This window comes from Vidua macroura, chromosome 3 (assembly GCF_024509145.1).
Source record: "Vidua macroura isolate BioBank_ID:100142 chromosome 3, ASM2450914v1, whole genome shotgun sequence".
NCBI lineage: Eukaryota > Metazoa > Chordata > Aves > Passeriformes > Viduidae > Vidua > Vidua macroura.
In genome coordinates, this window is record NC_071573.1 from 4,453,355 (window position 1) to 4,471,937 (window position 18,583).

At 43.7% G+C, this 18,583-nt stretch overlaps 1 protein-coding gene across 8 annotated transcripts in view; it reads right to left on the reverse strand.

Annotated features, from left to right (window-relative positions):
- Positions 1-18,583, reverse strand: part of WDPCP (WD repeat containing planar cell polarity effector) — a 149,233-nt gene that overhangs the window by 5,931 nt on the left and 124,719 nt on the right. For 4 of the 8 annotated variants that reach the window (XM_053974594.1, XM_053974592.1, XM_053974593.1 and 1 more), the window contains 2 exons: positions 9,364-9,499; positions 2,763-2,857 (listed from right to left, as the gene is read on the reverse strand). In XM_053974594.1, the coding sequence (XP_053830569.1) occupies positions 2,763-2,857; positions 9,364-9,499 (231 nt within the window). Of the gene's footprint in view, positions 1-1,256; positions 1,286-2,762; positions 2,858-8,793; positions 8,869-9,363; positions 9,500-18,583 lie in introns of those variants that run through there. The other 4 variants (XR_008436537.1, XM_053974595.1, XM_053974598.1 and 1 more) reach the window with 2 other exon arrangements.

Below are 18,583 nucleotides of genomic sequence, written 5' to 3' on the forward strand. Positions count from 1 at the left end.
CCAGGGATCCCACCAATGTCTCCAGACCATCACTTCTGCTATGCTTTACTTCACTCTGTGTCCTGAGGCCACTGAAATCATCCCAAGGCCAACAGAGAGGTCCTGTGAGATGAGGATTTCCCTCTGGTGTGACCCTGATGTGGTGAACTCTGGCACCCGGTCCCCAGCCTGTGCCCATCCTCCCCAGCCTGTGCCCATCCTCCCCAGCCTGTGCCCATCCTCCACCCAGTGCAAATGCACAGGGGCCTGCAGGAAGCTGCAGAGGTGGGGCCGCTGTGTGTTCTTCCTCAGTGCTTCAGGACTGGTAGAACAGCTCTTAGAGCACAATTTTACTTGGCACAGGCTGGTTTTGTAATGAAAGAAATAAATAAGTGCCATCCTGCTCTGCTGGAAGGTTGAAGTGTTTCCTTTCTTTTTTTTTTTTTTTTTTAATGATCTATTTGCACTGAGGCCAAACACTGAATACTTTTTGGCCTCAAAAATAAAAGTTTAAACAGGAATTGTAATTGGGAGAAGGCTAAAACACAGGCGCTCTTGTGCCTTCATTGGCGCTGCCACGAGTTATTTTATCATTTGTTATACTTTATTTTAGTTCTCCCTTTAGCGTGGAACTGAGGAAGCGCGTTTGTGCTGCGCGCTGCTGACTCACCGGCTCCGGAGAGAGGCTCGCCCTGTGTCTGTGCCCTGTGCGCACCTCCACTGACTCCCAGCCACCTGGGATCCCAAACCAGGCCAGGAGGGAATGTCCCCGTGGCAGATGAAGGACATGGGGGGCAGGGTAGGGTTTCCCTGTCTTCTCCTCCTCTCGCCCCGCAGCGAGTTTCCTGCAGGAAGCGTGCGAGGCAGTGCGGGACAGGGAGAGGGACGAGGTCCAGAGGCCGGCAGTGTGGGAAGGGATGGACCACTCTACTGGCAGCACCTCGCAGTTAAATCAGCTCAGAGTTATAACTACACCATAGGGAAGCATCTCACCCCTTTCCCCTGCAATCTTCCTCTTGGAAGTGCCAGTCCAAGGGCTGGTTAGCTCGTGTAAGAGAAACGTGGCTGGAGGATGAGAGCTTTATGTGCTGTGCTCAGTACAAAGCAGCAGGTGAAGCCCTACTCTAGCAGAACCGTGCAGGAGCATTTCTACCAATTCCAGCAAGAGCCCTGCAGGCAGACAGCTTGCATGGACAGGCTTGGGGAGTTTCAGGAAGCTTCAAAATAGAGTAAATAATAATAAGCAGAAATAAAATAATAAATCAGAAATGGGTTACCTGCTCTGAAGGAATGGCTTCCATATTTCCTTAAAAAAAAAAAAAAGAAAACAAACAAAAACACCCGCCATGTTATTTACATTCCATTTAACTCACTGAAAAACCCAAACAAACAGAGGTATTACTTTCACTTTTTTGATAAAAAAGCTATTTTATATCATGTTATTCAATGGATGAATTAAAATAATATATTGCTTATACAAGTCTATACACGTAGGATATGTATATTCCCTCAAACACCACAACAAGTTAAAGCAACTATGATTTTTGTGGATGAGGCCATGTGGAGATGCAAGGCCAGCAGCAGATCAGGGGTCCCAGGTGGTCCCAGCTCAGTGAAGAGCTGTTGCAGGACTGGGATGGGCAGTCTGGGACAGTGGTGGCTGCAGCACTCCTCTCTCCCTGCAGTGGGGTAGCCCTGGGGTGGTGGGGCTCGGCACAGGCTGCCTGCCTGAGTGCTCACCTCCTGTCTTGGGAGGGCTGTGTGCTGCCAGGTTGCTGCAGGAGCTGCTTCAGGATGAGGCTTCATGTTACAGCTTGAGCAGAATTAACAGCTGCCAACATCAAAAAGAAGTCCTGCTGCAGGCAGTGTCCTTCTGCCCCTCGCTCGGTGCTGTCTGTGGTGTCTTCTAATCCCCACACAAGGCAGGTTGGTTCATGGGATGGACAAAAGCCCACGGGAAAGAAAACTAACAGCTCTTTTGGGTTGGGTTAATGTGCTGTCAGCTCCCTGCATGAATGTGGGTGGAAGAAGGAGGCGAGGGGGCAGCAGGGCTGACCCGTTGTGGCGGTGGCAAGTTCAGCTTCACTGCAAGGTGGAAGTGTATCCATAACTGACTTGTTTGAAATGATCTCTTTCAGCTGTGGCTGTAGGAACCACCTGGCCTCCCCATGCCTGGAGACTGGCTCCATTCCTACCTGTCTGTACAGCCACGGGACACCCGGACAGGGCAGGAGATAAAAATCCTCGTCTCGCCCCTTGTGCAAACACTCTGACCTATCCCTGCCTGGCTGCCCGCATGGGACAGCTCTTTAACCATGACCTTCTCGTGCTGGGCTGCTCCTCTGCTGGACTGCTGCACTCCCTGGGCTCTGCTGTGATGGGAATGCCAAGCAAGGCAGCCGCCCTCGCCTCCTCCAGAGCCCCGCAGGAACCGCGTGCGCTGCTGCTTCCCAAGCCAGGGAAGCGGGAGGCTCTGCTGCTGCTGGCTCCTGCACAGAGCAACAGAGCCACAACATCTGGGAGTAACAAACTCTGCCTGTTTGTGTTAAATCAGGGATACTGCTGCTAGATAAGGAGATTCAGGTGATTGGTTGACTTATTCTACTTTCCACGAGCCAGTAGCTGAGTCCTCCTGCCTTTCCCTGCTAGGAATACACAAACCGAGCTCATGCTGCAATGCCTTGTTTTTTTCTCCTGGACCCAAATGAATGTTCAAGATGTGAATTACCAATATTTCTAGCTTCATCCCCCTGTGCATATTTGAAAGAGACTTGTTCACTTACCTTCCTGGCTGCTGGAAAAGGTTTTCTGGATCAAGGAGGTGGTGTGGCCATTTGCTCCAGGCTCAGTGTCCTCTGCTTTTCTGTGGCTGGTGGGTCTTGGAAGACAGAACAGAAGTGATAGAAGGGGAGGGAGCAATGCCTGCAGAGTTGGGGAGATACTGCAGAGCAGTGTAAAGCTGTTCTGTTTGTTTTCTATCTTTACAGGTATACAGCAGCCTGTGTAATTTCCTGGCCACAGACTGCACTCTTTTCCATCAGATGCCAGTATGTTTGTTGACTGAGCGTCACTAGGATCGCTCATTTGGCCGTGCAGTCGCTGCAGCACTGTCCTGTCATTCAAAGACAAGGTATAAGGCTGGGGGTGTTTTGAGTAATTAAAATTTTGTTAAGCAGGACAGGCTGGGGATGTGTAACACACAGAGCAGGCACCAGGCACTGCTGGCAGCCCTGCATGGAGGAAGTTGGGCAGATGCCAGGAGAGGAGGATATCAAACCCAAAATACAGCACTGATTTTCTGAAATTTTTGTCCCTATACCACTTTCATCACTGAAATCCAAGTTGTGAAAGAGGTGCAGTGAGGAAAGCATCAACTATGTGTTATGGAAAATGTAAATGAATTTGTTGGGTTTTTTTCTGTTGTTGGTAATTTTTTGGTTTTTTTTGTTTGTTTATTTGTTTTTGTTTTGTTTTGCTAGTTTTGGTTTCTTCAGCCATCATTAATCTCTGCTTACACAGCCATGTGGAAAGGCAATCCATTCCCAGTGCAGTGGAACTGGAAACCTGGAGGCCACATTGTGCCATCTTGGCTTGCTGACTCGCCTCTCGTCCTGCCATCCACAACCTGCCAAGCGCCCGGTGAAGTCCAAGGGAGCATTGCTTTCATCAAGACTGAATCAAGTAGAGAAAATAAACTAAACATCCAATGCCAGGCCAACTGGGAACTCTTTTGGGAGGATTCTCATCATTTGGGTAGCTTTTCCTCCTCACTGGATGTAGTCATGTTTGACTCAAGTAGTGTTTTACTTAAGGGTGGCTTTCAGCTACGACAGCGTGTGAGAATAAAAACGTGAATGCTTTTGTGCAGCACCCAATTTCTTCACTGCCACAGTGCAAAATCTCATTCAGCTTTGATAATACAAATAATACATTCCAGGCATAAAAAGCCCTTTATTGCTGATGAGAACATAAATAATTAAAGAAAAAGCTGAGATTTTCCACGTGCCTTTGTCTTCCCACTACCAGCCAGAAGACAGCTATGCAAGCAGCTGGGCACATATAAAACAACTAAAAGCACCTCTCCTCATCAGCTTTCTCCAGACATTTTTAAGCTGCAGTAATGCAACTCTCCCATCACACTAAGCTTTATTGGTTCAGTATAAGAAACTAAGAAACTTCATTGGAGACCAGATTATGCTGGTTGGAAAAGCAGGGGGATTCTTCTGCTCTTCGACCCCATTATCTCCTCTGTAGTGTCTTGATCAGCTTTCTTACACACAGCCTTGGATTCTGACGAGACCCACAAATTGCTTTTTTGACTGCCAAATTGCCATAACCCTTCTATTTTTATATTTTAAAAGCACTTAAAAGCCTCCATCCTCTTTAGATGTGTCTTTAGAATTGACCAGTACTGGGAGGATTTCATGTATATCCAAAGGCTTAGAAGAAGATGTTACCTCTACTGAGCTTCTAGTTTTACAGTCAACAGACATGAAAAGCCCAGCAGGGATAAAAGGAACTTAACCAGTTCAGTCTAATGCATATAAATCTACCTAAGAGCTCAAGGCACTGGAAGTACTCAATGCACTACATTTATCTGAGTCTAAGATACAGAAATGGGTCTTCAGCCCACATGCCACATGTCCCATTTTGATGCCAAGTTAATATGAATTAAGAGACTGAGATGAATAAACAAGGTCAGTCTGGGCTGGGCCAAGTTGAATCAATGTAAAATAATTGTCAGTATTTTCTGTCAGCAAGGCTGGTTTATCTTGGCTCAGGATTCTCAGTGCTATAGATTATAAAATGTTTTCAGTGGAACAGTTGGCAGACATTTTATTGATTTTTCTTTGTTTTGTGAATGCTGGAAAAATTTCCATTAAGTATACACACCATTCATGTGATGAAGCCAAATTGCTTTTTCAAACTTTTCTTTCTTCAAGTGTGCTAATGCGTTAATACATTAGCAATCTAATTTAATCAAGAGGACCTTTGTCTGGAATCAAGAGGCCATGGAGCACACCTTGATGCATCTTCAGCACTTATGGGCTCAGAAGAGTTAATTTTGTATTTTCAAGGTGCAGTGTGCACACTGACTGATTAACTTGCCCCTCTGAATTCGGTAATGTATTATCTCAGTTTTACAGATGTAGAAATTGAGAGTGCAACTTTGCACAAAGCCATCTATATCTGCCTGCTGTAGCACTCTTGAGGCACATGAAGCTCCTGGGCTGAGCAGTGGCAAAGAATGAGAAGGAAGAGAAGAAAGAGAAGGAAAGAGAGGGAAGGCTGCAGCAGCCAGGCAGGAACAGCACCAGATGCAGCTGAACTCCTGGATCCCACATCTGACATGGATTTCCTCCACCACATTGCCACATCCCTGCATCACACCTATTAACAGAGTTAATTTGGAACTGAAAACTGCTCAGGCAGATAGAGCAGGTGGTAGGATTACACCTGAACCTGGCAGACATTATCCCTCAACCTATATTCCTGCTATTTTAAGACTGGGTTTGCTTCCTGGTTAAAGAGGAAAAGGTGGAAGCCATAACGGTGATGAATGCCTACTTTAGTTGCACAGAACAGTCATTTAGGAGTAAGAAATCCATTTAATGTTGTTTTTTATGTGACACACAAAAGGGGATGCTGTGGGATAACTCTAATTCCCCCCCTCTATGTTGATTTAGCAACAGATCTGAAAGATGCTGTTAGAACTTCCTAGGGTTTGCTTAGGAAAGCATCTGCTTTGCTCAGTGATGCTACAGATTCAAAATATACAGACATGCTCATGAGATTAAATAAAATCTTTGTAGAGAAGTAGGAAGGTGTATATTTTTAACAAAGTTTAATGGTAAAAATCACTGTGATGACAAACACTTTTGCCTTCTATCCTAATAACTTGTATTAAAGTAATTGATAGCCTAATTAAAATGGGAGTAGTTCTGGTTTGGGGGATGGGGGCTAGGTAGATGGATAATGAGCTAAAAAACCCTCCAACCCAGCTTCACATGCATCCTGACACTTCCAACAAATGGAAGATACTTAAGCCCACAACACATTATAGTAAGGAAAGAGAATGACACACTGATGGGGAGGAAACCCACACTGCAGCTACCAAGGCCAGTGGCAGAGGAGTGAGTGCAGTCACAGCTCTGTGTGACTCTGGTGCCAGACTCTGCCATGGTCACAGGCACTCTCTGGTTGACTCATCCAGAATTGAGCTGTCTCACAGGCAGTCAATCAGCTCCTTTGTGTGGCTGAGAGGATCAGCATGCTACCTTGGTCCTCTGAACAACAGCATCCAAAATATCCTCCTCCAGTACAAGCTTCTGCTGCAGGGTTATGCCGATCAAAATGTTTTCATAAACAGATAACAAAAGTAATGTGAGGGCGGGAACTTCCAGGCTAAAACATAGCTGACACTTGGGAGGAGAGAAGTCAATGGTCAATGCCAAATGTAAGCCAGAGGTGAGATCTTTGTCTTAGAAAATCATTCACTGGACTGTGCATTGTTGGTGGTGTTTAACTGTCCTTTTTTATGTTAGAGTGAAAGAAATCAGGCAGCAAATGAAATGCTGCTTTCTGGAATGCTGTCTTGAAATCTTTAGTGCCCATACTTTTGTGTGTGTGTGTGCATACAGATCAGAAAGCTGACTACAGCTCTCCAGTGGCAGCAGCACAACTGCTGCTTCCATAAAACATCATGGAGTTAAATCAAGAATAAGTTCTTAAAGAAATAAGCCCTTGAGATTGTTTTATGAATGATTATTTTGTTTCCATCCTCTTCTGACAATTTTCTGTCCCTGTCTTCATCCCAGATTATGGCTTTCCTGGTTAAGCAAAGGAGATTATGATGATGTGAAGAGTTAGTTTAAGTGATTTTTTAATCACACAGACTGAAAACTGGGCTCCAGTTACAGGTATGCAGATGTCAAACTCCCTGAAGGGCATCAGAAACAAGATTTATTAGGCAAGTGAAACATAAGTGTCTTCTGCTAGTCTTCACAAGGCCCTTGCTTGTGACTTCTGCCTAGATGTACCTCATGAGATATGCCTCAGCTGTCCCAAGAGCTGAAATACAAGGAAGAAAGAAATAAGTGCTGGAGATGAGCTTCCAGAAAGTTGAGTGAAATGCAGATTTGGGACAGCATCCAGGACTGATGGGGTGGTTGTGTTAGAAATGCAGTAATGTAGTAATTGGTGTGACTAGCTGGTACAAAGATGTAAAGCCAAGGCAGATAACAAGAGACTCTGAAAGAAGAAAGAACAGCCATTGGATACTCTTGCTGAACAACTGCAAAGTCCTGGTGTGATCTCTTACAGGAACTTAAAGAACCACTACTACCCAGAAGAAGCCAATTACAAACCCAGAAGTCTCTGGTAATGCTGGAGTATCTGGGACAGAGAGATGAAACACTGCAATGACCATAGAACAGAGAACAGCCCTATTTATGTAAGGTCCCAACACTAAAACTTCCTTTCTTTATAGAGATTTCTTCATATGAAGAAGTCTGACGCAGACGTGGCAGCCGATGCATTTTAGAAGAGCAACTCTGTGAAACTGGAGGCAAACCAAGCCACAGCTGGGTGCTTGTAACCACCCGTGGCTTTCTTTAAGCACAGGGAAGAAGTTGTTGGAGTCACCTGTGCCTCAGCAGGTGACCTTCCCACCTGGCTGGTGTTGTCACAAGGGAGTGCCTTCGAAACCTAAATTCTTGTTGGCAGGCTTCAAGCAGCTGTGGCCAGCCAGCAGAGCCGTGAGAAGTTTTCTTCCATAGCATTGTAAGCGACCACTGAAATCTCCGGCCTCTCCCGGCAGAGGTCAGCGGCATCTCCAGGTGTCCACAGGTGGAGGAGCTGGTGCACGGGTGGCAGCTTGCTTTATGCTCTCCAACCAAAAGCCTTGAGAAAACCCAGCTGTTTATGCAGCTCTGGCGACTGCAAGGAACCACTCCTGAGGCTCAGCGACTGATGGTGACCCACCTGGGTCGGCGCAGGCAAACGTGGTCGGGGCAAAGTTGAGCTCTCAGCCTCTCTCCCGAGACGCCTGACGAAGGCAGACGTGGGACTGCCAGAGATGTGTGAGTCATAGCAAGCTCCGAAAGGAAAAAGGTGAGCGAAAGGGAGGGAGGACAGCGTGTTTATACCTTGGGATCAGAGGCGTGTTGGGATTAGTCCCGGCTCTGGTGTGCTCCTTTTATTGGAGCGCTTGGAGAGCCCTCTGGAGACAATGCAGCCTCCAGCATGGAGACTGTCTTTGTAATTTGCCCATATCAGGTCGGTGGTATCTTCATCCCAAAAGTTAAGAAGGAATAACTGTGCACTGTATTTTTAAAGCCAGGCCCACCTCCAAACCCATTAGATAGCTCTGAAAGCTTTAGAGAATGTCCTGTATCCTAAAAGTTGTAGGCAAGGTATAAAATAAACACTTCACTCATGGTGTGCAGCTGGTAAAATGAATGTAACACTGAATATTGAAAAAACTCAATGTTCCCATGTGAGGGGAGACAGAAAACTAGTTAACATACAGATTTTCAGAAAGAGAAGGAAAGAAGAAAATGAAGAAAGAAGAAAATGAACTGTGCGTTCAGCACAGTTATGTACACATGGCTGGGATGAATGCAATGTGGAACTTCGATGTCATACTCACACCAGATTTTCTAAAAACATTCCTACAGACAGTAGGCATAGAAAATAAAAATAAGTCTATATACTACACATTGATATACTCACTGGGAACAAATACCTGTTTTTTTCTTTTCTATCAAGAAAAATAACAGAAACAAATGCTTTTTCAATCTTTGCAGAAGAGCTGTTTCTTTTTAATTTCTATTTTTTAATTTCCTATTCCTTGCAAGGTGGTGTGCAGGTTCACTAGCAACAAAAGTGCTGTAAAAAAAATCCCAATTATTAGAACTGTTGTTTCTCTCATAGCTAAGTTCAAGGTTTTTAATCAGCCTCAGAAGAAGGGCAGTCTTGAAAGATCTTCCCAGGAATTTTGATTACAGGCTAGTGATCTGCTTACAGAAATCTGTAAGATCATGTCAGGTTTTTAAAAGTTCTGTTCACCACCTGCAACTGTTAATTTGCTGCATTTTCATTGCTGTATTTCTTTTTTCTCCACATTCAACAAGCAAAGCTGCCTTTGCCCAGATGATTTAATTTGAAAATGGTTGCGCTAGTGTGTGTTAAAAGCTTGCAAACTGTCTGCATTTCTGGAGATTTCATTGTGTCTATGCCGCATCCTCTGGCCTTCCAGGTTTTTCTTAGTTCTTAGTGTGTTAATGTTTTATCGTGTTTACAGTCATGATAACTGCAGACAGCTGCAGTTGTCAGGAAGGCTCAGACTATCAAACATTCATTTTGAAACCATTCACAACTCACCTGTGGGAGCAGCTTGGCGCTGGCGGTCTGTTGGCAGGGCCGGGAGCAGGCGGGTTGCACCCTCCTCCCTGCTCTGGAGACTGGTCAGGGAAAGCTTCACAAGATGGGTCTTCTTCATCTGACTGCCCCAGAAGTTCTGTTAAGATATGGTATCACAGTTACTTCATCTGAAAGTACCAAGCAGGCTGCCAGCTGTTTGCCTTGGATGCCCGTAAGGACAAGGGTGTCCTCTCATGCAAGGGATCAAACTGAATGGAAACCCACAGCTTTCACCCTTGGCTTTTCCCTTGAAAAGGAGGCCAAGTAGCCAATGACCAGCAACAAGAAACAGGTCCAAGAGTTTTTGAAAGACAGAGACAGAGTGTGTATTGGCTGTAGATAGCAAGGAGGAAATACATTCTCTAAATTGTCAACTACAGAAGGTCCAGCTGGCTGCCAAAAGCTGCTGCATGAGCCATAGGGATCAAAGTCTTATCAACTGGGCTAGTTCCCCAGAGGACTATGTGTAACTCCTTCCTTTAAAAATAAAGGCTTCCCTTAGTTTTATTTGTTTATGTTTTAAATTTATGTTTTAAAACATTTTGGTTCACAATTAAGGCCTGAAGTGTTCAGTAGGTGAAGCATGAGCATCCAATTCACAAGTTCTAGTCTGAGCCCTCTAGTAATGGAAATTGTTTAAAAATATCTGAACCACTTAAAAATATAGAGGAAGAAATGCATATTCTAGGTGTGAGACCTAAAATAAATAAATAAATAATTTAATCAAACCGCAGGCTAGCAGAGTTTGGATTAAGGGAAAAAAATCCTGTTACAGATAAAGACTTTAAAAGATTTTTCTCAAAATCATAAGACCCTTTTGCATTTTTCCCCCTCTAATCCTGTTCTTGTCCCCTTGTTCTCTGCTGTCTTGGATCCTGTGTAAGCTGATCTGCAGGATACCCATGGTGGCACCGTGGGCAGCGGGGAGATGTAAGTCTGGCGGGTGTTGCCACGCTCTTGGTTTACATTTTGTCTGGAGACCCAGAACTGGCTTAGGAGGGCAAATCTCCTCGTAAGCCTTTCTGAACCTCTGAGCCTTAAAAATCCAGTGCCGTGGGATTGCTGTGGACTATTCCTACTCTTCATGCCACCTAAATATTACTGGCATTTGTGGTGTGAGGGAGGGTGAAGTGTGGCAAGGTTTGGCTTTCCCAGGTAGCTGATGCTGTCTGTCTGTGCTGCTGCTTCCCACATTTTCAGCCATTCCCCAGTGTGGGGAATGGTTGAAAATGGCCAACTCGGTCGAAGGCAGCACGCCTCAAGCATGCACACCACACTACAATAAATAAAGGTGCTAAACCAGCACTGGTGCATCTTCTCCTCCATCTTTAAAAAAAGAATCTGAAGAGAAATAAAAGCAGAAGAGAATACAAGTGTACGGGCAATGCTTTAATCTCAGGAATTCAAATCCAGGGCAAGTAAGGGAGGTTTCTCTGGAGAGCTCTTCTTGGAACCTTGTAGAATGACAAGCCAAGAGAATGAGAGGAACAGTATTGAGAACTTATAAAAGTTTGTGAGAAGCTGCTTTTCATACACAGAAAGAGCTCTGGGAAAGGGCTTAAACAAAATTCCTGTTGATGGGGAAAAAGAATAATTAGGCAAAAACCACTGCAGGTCTTGTGGCACAAATTTTGACAGCCTCTGCTTTGGAACACAGCTCTCACTGCTGTGCTCCCACCTAGAATGGAGTCTTTGGTCCTGAAGAGCCTCCCTCTTCACTTGGCCAGAGTTTGTTAGGAAACAGAATGTTAAGCCTTTGAATTCGCAAAATGTCAAAGCTCAGATGAACAGTGTGAGTTGAGCATCTGTAATTCATTTTTCTTTTCTCTTTTTTTTTTCTTTTTCCACTTACTCAGTAACATCTAAGGCCTAAATAATTTACCCCCTTAAAGCTACAAACTTTCACCAATATATGATGCCCATGACTTCTCCTGAGCCACCACTCCTGAGGCTGACCCAGCTCCAAGGAGTGGGGACATTTCAGAACATAAAAACCCTGAGAGATGCTGAACGAGGAGTGTGTACTGAGAAAAGAAACCAATTAGAACTGGGTCAACTTTTTCTTGATCTCTTTCCATCACACTAGTTAGTGATTTGTGGTTTTTTGTCCCTGCTGAGAACCAGCAATGAGTAAATCCCAGTCCTCACACCAAACCCTTCAGTGTAACTCATGCATGTGCTCCAGGGGGTACCCAGGAGCTTTTCAACATGGACTGGGCTACAATTTGGATGTATAGAGTCCTTGGGGGCCATATTTCTAATATATGAATGCTATGAGCAATTCACTATAGCATGGTCAGTGGCTGATATTTTGTGCTGTCGATCTAGCACAGCTACACCTTGTTAAATAATGCTACTGGATCCATGGAAACCTCATGGAAAACAGAGGAGTCTGCCACCTGCAAGCACAAAACCAGGGGAAGAGCAGGGTTCTTACCCACAGGAGTGCAAATAGATTTCTCTGCATTTTCATATCTAAAATAAATATCTGATATGTTAAAACAGTTATGAGCATTGAACCTATTGTGGTCTGGGGATACAGCTGCAGTGTGGATGCCAGGAGTGGTTCAAAGCCACAAAACAATCAGATATGAGTTATAAAGAAATAAATATTTTTGTTGTGGGAAATGGACTCTGTTCCCCGTGAGAAGTGCTAAAGCAGGAAAAACAAATGTGCAAGGAACACTGTTTAAACAACACAGCCCTTCCCAAACTAGAGGCAACATATCCCACTTTTAATTAGAAAGGGAAGGATTTTGGCAGCAATGCCACAGAGCTGGGAGAGGGTGGTGGTCCTCACATCTAGATGAGGGCTCTGGCTAGTGTTTGGTGCTTGATAGAGACCTGACTTTGTGCTAGCACTGGAGAGATCTTAAGTTTCACCTAAGATTTTATATTCAGGCAATCCGAGATATTCCTTTGCCTTATTGCACAATAGACTCTTGCTGTCTAAATTCTAAACTACTGTTTGCTTAACATGTTAAGAACTGGGGATTTCAATCTGAATTTGAATTTCAAAAATTTGAGAGTTGGTATTGTGCTAATGTTGTGGTTTCATCATTAAAGTAATTTACCAGATGCAAGAATATGAATCTTTCGTGCTAAAAATATTTTTTTAAAATCCCATTTGTCGTGATAAATATTGGGATAGCATTGTGTACACCCAACCATACAGTGACCCAATGCATATTCTACATTTCCAAAATTCGGTGGTAATTGCTGTTGCTACATCTCACACATGTCAAATACCTTTCTTTACAAGTCCACTGAAAGTTCTCCCATGCTTTAATGAGCAGGATGCTCTCTGGGAAATGCATGCAGGTGATGAGATATCACGCCTTGCCTGCCCACACATCTGTCATTATTTAAACATGTCTATTCTCTTCTGAATCTGTGTCTGCAAATCGGAAGCTGTTTCCATTCTCCAGGATCCTGCGCTGGACTTTCAGGGATAAAAACGCATTTCAAATCCGTGGTAAAACGAAAATCTCCTTTTAATATTGTTTGCAAAATTGACAGCTCTACTTAACAGCAGCCATTAAATTATTTACAAAGTAGCAGCTGCTCTTGTAGCAGCCTTTTTTGGGCGTGAAAAATAAACTAGTTGATAAGTGAGCGATAAGCCATTTGACTTCCTCTTTGTGTGCCTGGCATGGTGTGCAGAGCCAATTCTGTACAATCTGATGTTTACAGAGCAATCCTCGTGTACGACCTCCTTAGGCAACAGGGACACAAGGAGCCTTTAAAACGCTGAAGCAAGCATTTAATCAGAACTCTTCATGCTGATCTCTGGAAAATTCAATAAGTTCAAAAAAATGTAACTCTTTCTAAAGATAAAATATCACTTTTTTGCTTCAGGAATTGCAAATATATCCCAATGAACTCCCAGTGAACTACACAGACTTCAGACACATTGCTGTTTTACTAAAAAAAATAAAAAGAGGTAAATAGTGTTTTTCTGAGAGAAACTAATCAAGGGTCTGAAGAAATGCAAGTAGTTAATTCAAGTGAGTGCTGTAAAACTGTAGACTTTACTGACAATCACATTTTCTTTCTCCTAGGCATTTAAACAAATTAATTTTTTTACTTGAACAGCTAATTCTATGTAAATAAATTCGTATCTCCTCTTATTAAGCAATGACTTTTTAAAAATTAAGTATTTATTTTTTTACCTGTTGAAAGCAAGCTATCAGGATTTTATGACATTTTAGGGATTTTTTTAAAGGCAGATAACTGTTGCAGAGGGCATGAGATTGAGCAGGATTTCACACATTACCAAGTTATGATAACTTAATTCTATCCCAGCTTTTCTCAAACTACATAAAGCTATTTCTAAAGCCACAATTCTTCACAATTCTACAAGCATACAATTCTTCTGGTATCAAAATCACTGGGAACTTCCATTGCTGATTTGAGTGTGGTCAGCTTTTTTTTCTGGTTACAATTGTTCTTCTGAAAACTGTCTTTCTAAATAAACCTATTCTAATAAAATTGCTTTGTTTCAACAAATTCCTGCAGGGAAAACACAGAGCTTTGTTTGTGAGTGTGGAAAAATGTAACTCTAAACTTCTTTGCTTTTTCTGGGCTAGTTTTCCATGGATTTTTATTTTTAGATTATTTTTGTGTTGTTTTGTTAATTCCCAAGGCTGACATGTTTGCATTTGACAAATACAAATTGTCGAAATATTGGTTTTGTAGTACTTCTAAAACTCATTGAGAGCAGCTGTTACTGTTTAGAGAGCTGGATAAGATCATTCCTGAAATTAAATCTGAATATCTCCCAGTTCTGTTGTTTAACAATTTGATGCCTGAGAAGATAAGGTATTTCAATCACTACTAGTAGAGCTCATTATTTCACAAGTTGGGTAGTAGAGGTATTAGCAGCAGTAAAACTGTTTTAGTGGGTGTGCCAGGAAATGTAAGAATTAATATAAAAGTTATGTGATAAAACTAAAGAAGAAGCTAACATTTATAAACAACCGCTTTGTTTTGTTGCTTTTTTGGTAGTGTAGACAGTTACACTTCACTTAGCAGTTTTCTGCAGCTTGCTGTGAAATCTGGTTTTAAAACTTTCTGCAAATGGAAATGCTGAGTCTTTATTAACATTGGCTGAGATTTCCATCTCTACTACTCGTTTGCTCTGCTAGAATCATACACAAAATTAAGCTAACCGCTATACAGCCTGAATAGTTAATTTTATATCTCCCTGGAGCCTAAGTAATCAGGTTCCTTAGGAACTACCCCAGCAGTGCCAATATTAATTAATTAAAAAACCAAAACAAAACAAAAAAAAAGGTGTGTCTTACAGGGTGATCCAGATGTGGTAGTACCAAGCCGTGGTGAGTCTCCAGCTGGAAGGGACTGAACAACCAAGGATTTGCTTCAATTCCAGCCTGTCTCACTTCAAAGGCTTGACTGGTGTCTCAGCAATAGAGATCTGCACCTCTAGATGTTATCGGGTTTCCCAGCCCGTGTGAAGTTTGCCGGGCAATCCCGGCAGTGGGTGAGCAGCTCTCCCCTCCTCTGCATGCCTGTGAACCAGCTGGAGTGCCAGGATGAGCAACCTAGAGCTGCTACTGCTCAGCAATTACAGCAGGCACAGGAGGGAAGACACTGCTGGAGACTAGGCAATGTCTTTGGTAAGTGATGCTTTAGACACACAGTCTTTATTTTTCTTTGTTGTTGTTGTTGTTGTTTTTTTTAATTTTAGGTGACTCTCTAGATATAGCTGTTCTAAAACAAAGCTGTGGAAGAGCTGCTGGCGAGCAGAGACATTCCCATTGTTTGGGGAGAAGGCTGCAGCAGTGGAAATGTGGGCGCGTGCTCCCGAGCATCCCAGCGAAAGCATTCAGGGAAGATCTCATTATTCATAAGTGATGCTCCAGAGACTCCGCAGAGGCAGAAGCGCCTCCGGCATTGCAAGCCCCAACCCACAACGGGCAAAGCCGGCACTGCCGAACCTGCGTGTTCCTTCAGCTGCTCTCCGTGCCGCCCGGGCGTGGGGCACACCCTCTGCTTGGCACTTCCAGCTCGGGGACCCAGCTCCTCCACTCCCGCCTCCTGCCCTTCGGGCATCCAGAGCAGGGAGAAGTGCCGGCCAGACCGGAGGCAGGTAGGCTCCGGGGAGAAGAAAACCATTTCAAGGGGTTAATTGGAAAAGACAAATCTGCAAACACGAGATGCAGAATGGGAGCCTGCAAATGAATGCTGCCAGCTGGAAGCTGGCCAAACTGATAAAGCAGAAAAGAAATTGAGGGTTAAATGTTTTGGATGCTGAAGGCTTGGAGTTCAAAGAGGAGCTCAAGGAAACTCCCAGCCACCAAGTCCATACAAAGAGGCTCTAGGCAAACACAAGCCTTCTGCCGGACGGCTTTATCCTAAACAGTTTCCAAAAGGCAGTGGTTCAAAAGAATGGTTAAGGAATATCTTTCAGCATCTGGGAGCCCTTTTACAAGGAAAGATGATGCCCACAGGTGAGCTATGGCTGAGGGGCAAAAGGAGTTGCTTTCCACAGGGAAGAGGATGAGAAGTGCATCTGCCCACGTTGGGTTGGAAGAACAATGTGTAACTGTGGATCTGTTTTCATTGCTTGGTAGAAAAGGCAGAAAGGAGCTGGTCCTCAAGGCCAGGAGGTGAGGGCAAGGCTGGAGGTCACTCTGCATTCCCAGGAGCACCAGCCCCTGTCCACATCAGGAGTGGAGTGCTGATGGCACTTTTCCACCAGTTATATAAAGACTGAAGGATTGAAATAGAAAATTTTGCCTAAATCCCAGGAAGAAAACACCTTGGATTTTTTTTTTTCCCCCCAAAAAAATCTGCTTTAGGTCTGAATAGGCTACTCTTTTCCATGTGGTGCATTGGGAGCAGGAAAGCCACTGGATCAGGAAGCTGGATTCAAAACAGAGGATGGGACAAGTGGTGATTCATTTCTCTGATAGAACACTCTCTGTGCCAGCCCCTCCTCTCGTGGTTTGGTGACAAGGACCCTGCCTCTCCCATATTGTCCCTCCCCTGTGCAACCAGCCACCTTGGCACCTCAGAAAGCCTTTATTTATTTTTTTTTTTTAAATCAAAGAATTGTATTTATGGATGGGAAAGTAGTATCCACACTTTTTGAGCAGGTGCATAACTATGCCATAGCATTGGAGCAAGGCTAGAGTTCAAGAGTTAGGTAATTGTATCTCTCTCAAAAAGGAATTGCCTCAGACCAGTTAATTTGTCAAGATAACGAATTGCAGCAATTCTCCTCATTTGGAGCTGGGCCACTAACACTGATCTGAACTGTATTTAAACTCTTGATGACAGAGACTGAAGAAGATATTGCAATACTGGAGGTACAGGTTCCTAAAGCAAAACTGCATGTACAGCTAGAGCTGAGAGGCAGCAAGGGCATGCGAGTACACATCCTGCACATCCCTTAGATATGAAGAAATTCCCTGGGGCACTGACTCTGGTGCCTGGGCAGGCAGAGTTCATCTTGAATCTTTTGGAGTGACTGAGGTCCAAAAAGGATAATGTAGTACCCATCAAGTCTCAGTTTCTGCAATATGAGATAACACAAGGAGAATTTTTACCTCCCCCCTCCCCTCCAAATAAAGAAACATAGCCCAAAAATACTCATTTGAAGTTATTGGAAACTTTCTGGTGGCAGCAATAAAAACTCCTCTGAGGGCCTGATGCTGGGATTCCCATGGCATTGTGTTCTGTCATGCATGTCAAGTATGGTTGCTGCCATAATTTTCTTTTCTGTGCCACAGCAGGCATGAACAAGTTTGGAGGAGAAAAAAAGCAGAAGAAAGCTTCAGTGAAAACGCAGGCTTAGGCCAATGACTGTCCCATTTCTGATGAAAGTTAAGTAAGACAGCACCAGGTAAAATGAAATTATGTGTGTTCTTGTGCTAGACATTCCTCTGGCTGCCAGGCATTCCTCCCTCCAGAAGAGAGACATGGACCAGAATAAATCCTGTACATTGACTCAGGGAAACTGAAAGGAATCTCTGGCTCCTGCCTTGCACTGGCACACCCTCTCCAAGAAAACAATGGATTGAAAACAAAATTGGTTGTTAACTCTGTGACTTTGTCTGTGCCTTAAAAAGCATCAACATGAGAAATTAGACAGATTATTTCAGAATATTTCTGCTCAATAGCCTACTTGGGAATGAAATTTCTTTCTTATGTTATTCAGAATAATCATTCTCTACCTGTAAGTGCACTTAATTTAGAAAAGCAAAGTGGCTTTTATTTTGGAATAAGTGCATCCACAGGCAGAATTCTTTCCAAATGGCTAATCTGGTCATTGCCACATGTAAACAATTTATGTAAACATAAATTGATGAGGATGCTAAAGAACTCATGAAGGTATGGCCTGGGACTCCTTACTCAATTTGCAAGCACTTACTTAGACCTATCTTCCTCAGGGCTATTATGGTGATCAACAGACCTTACAGAGAGCTAGGTTCAATTTAAACAACATAGTCATATGTTTGAAAAAGAAATGAGCTTTTGAAAGCTGCTGTCCCCCAAGATCCAAGTCTCTTTTACTTTGGTTGATCCTCACTTTTAAATATCTGTCAAGTGGTAATCTAGGATTTAGTAGAGCTCAGAATTGCTGATTGCCCATAGGGTTGGGTCTAAGGCTGGTAGGGGGTGGAGGTGAAGTGTGTGCAGCCTCTTCTAGAGCAGGTGAGTGGCTGCTGAAGGGTGACTTTACATTGCCTGCAGCTGCTTTCTTGGCTCTGGCTAAAGCAGACGCGTCTTACTGTGTGCAGACTGCAAAGAGAGGCTTAAATGCTAAGGTAGAAAGTTGTGGAAAGAACAGATTTTTTTGCAAGGTGGGTTTTCATCTTGTGCATCCTGTTGGGTGTTTATCTCTTTTTCTTCCCAAGACTTTTCTGCTGCTCTAGTGCTCCTGAGAGGGAAAGGACCACCTGAGACTGGAAATCACGTGTTTGCCATGGCTTGGTGCGTGTGTCCACACAGTGTGGCAGCAGCAAGAGCTCTGTGGGAGATGCACAGTGACCTAGATCAGCATTCCTAATTCCTGCAGACGTGCTACCTGTCCTGTGCAAGTGATGTGAACCAAATACCAGTCACGTTATGGACTGACCTTGTTTTCTTGGAGAAACCCGTGTAAAAATGGATATAACAACACTCTTGACACTTACCTCACAGGATGTTGTGA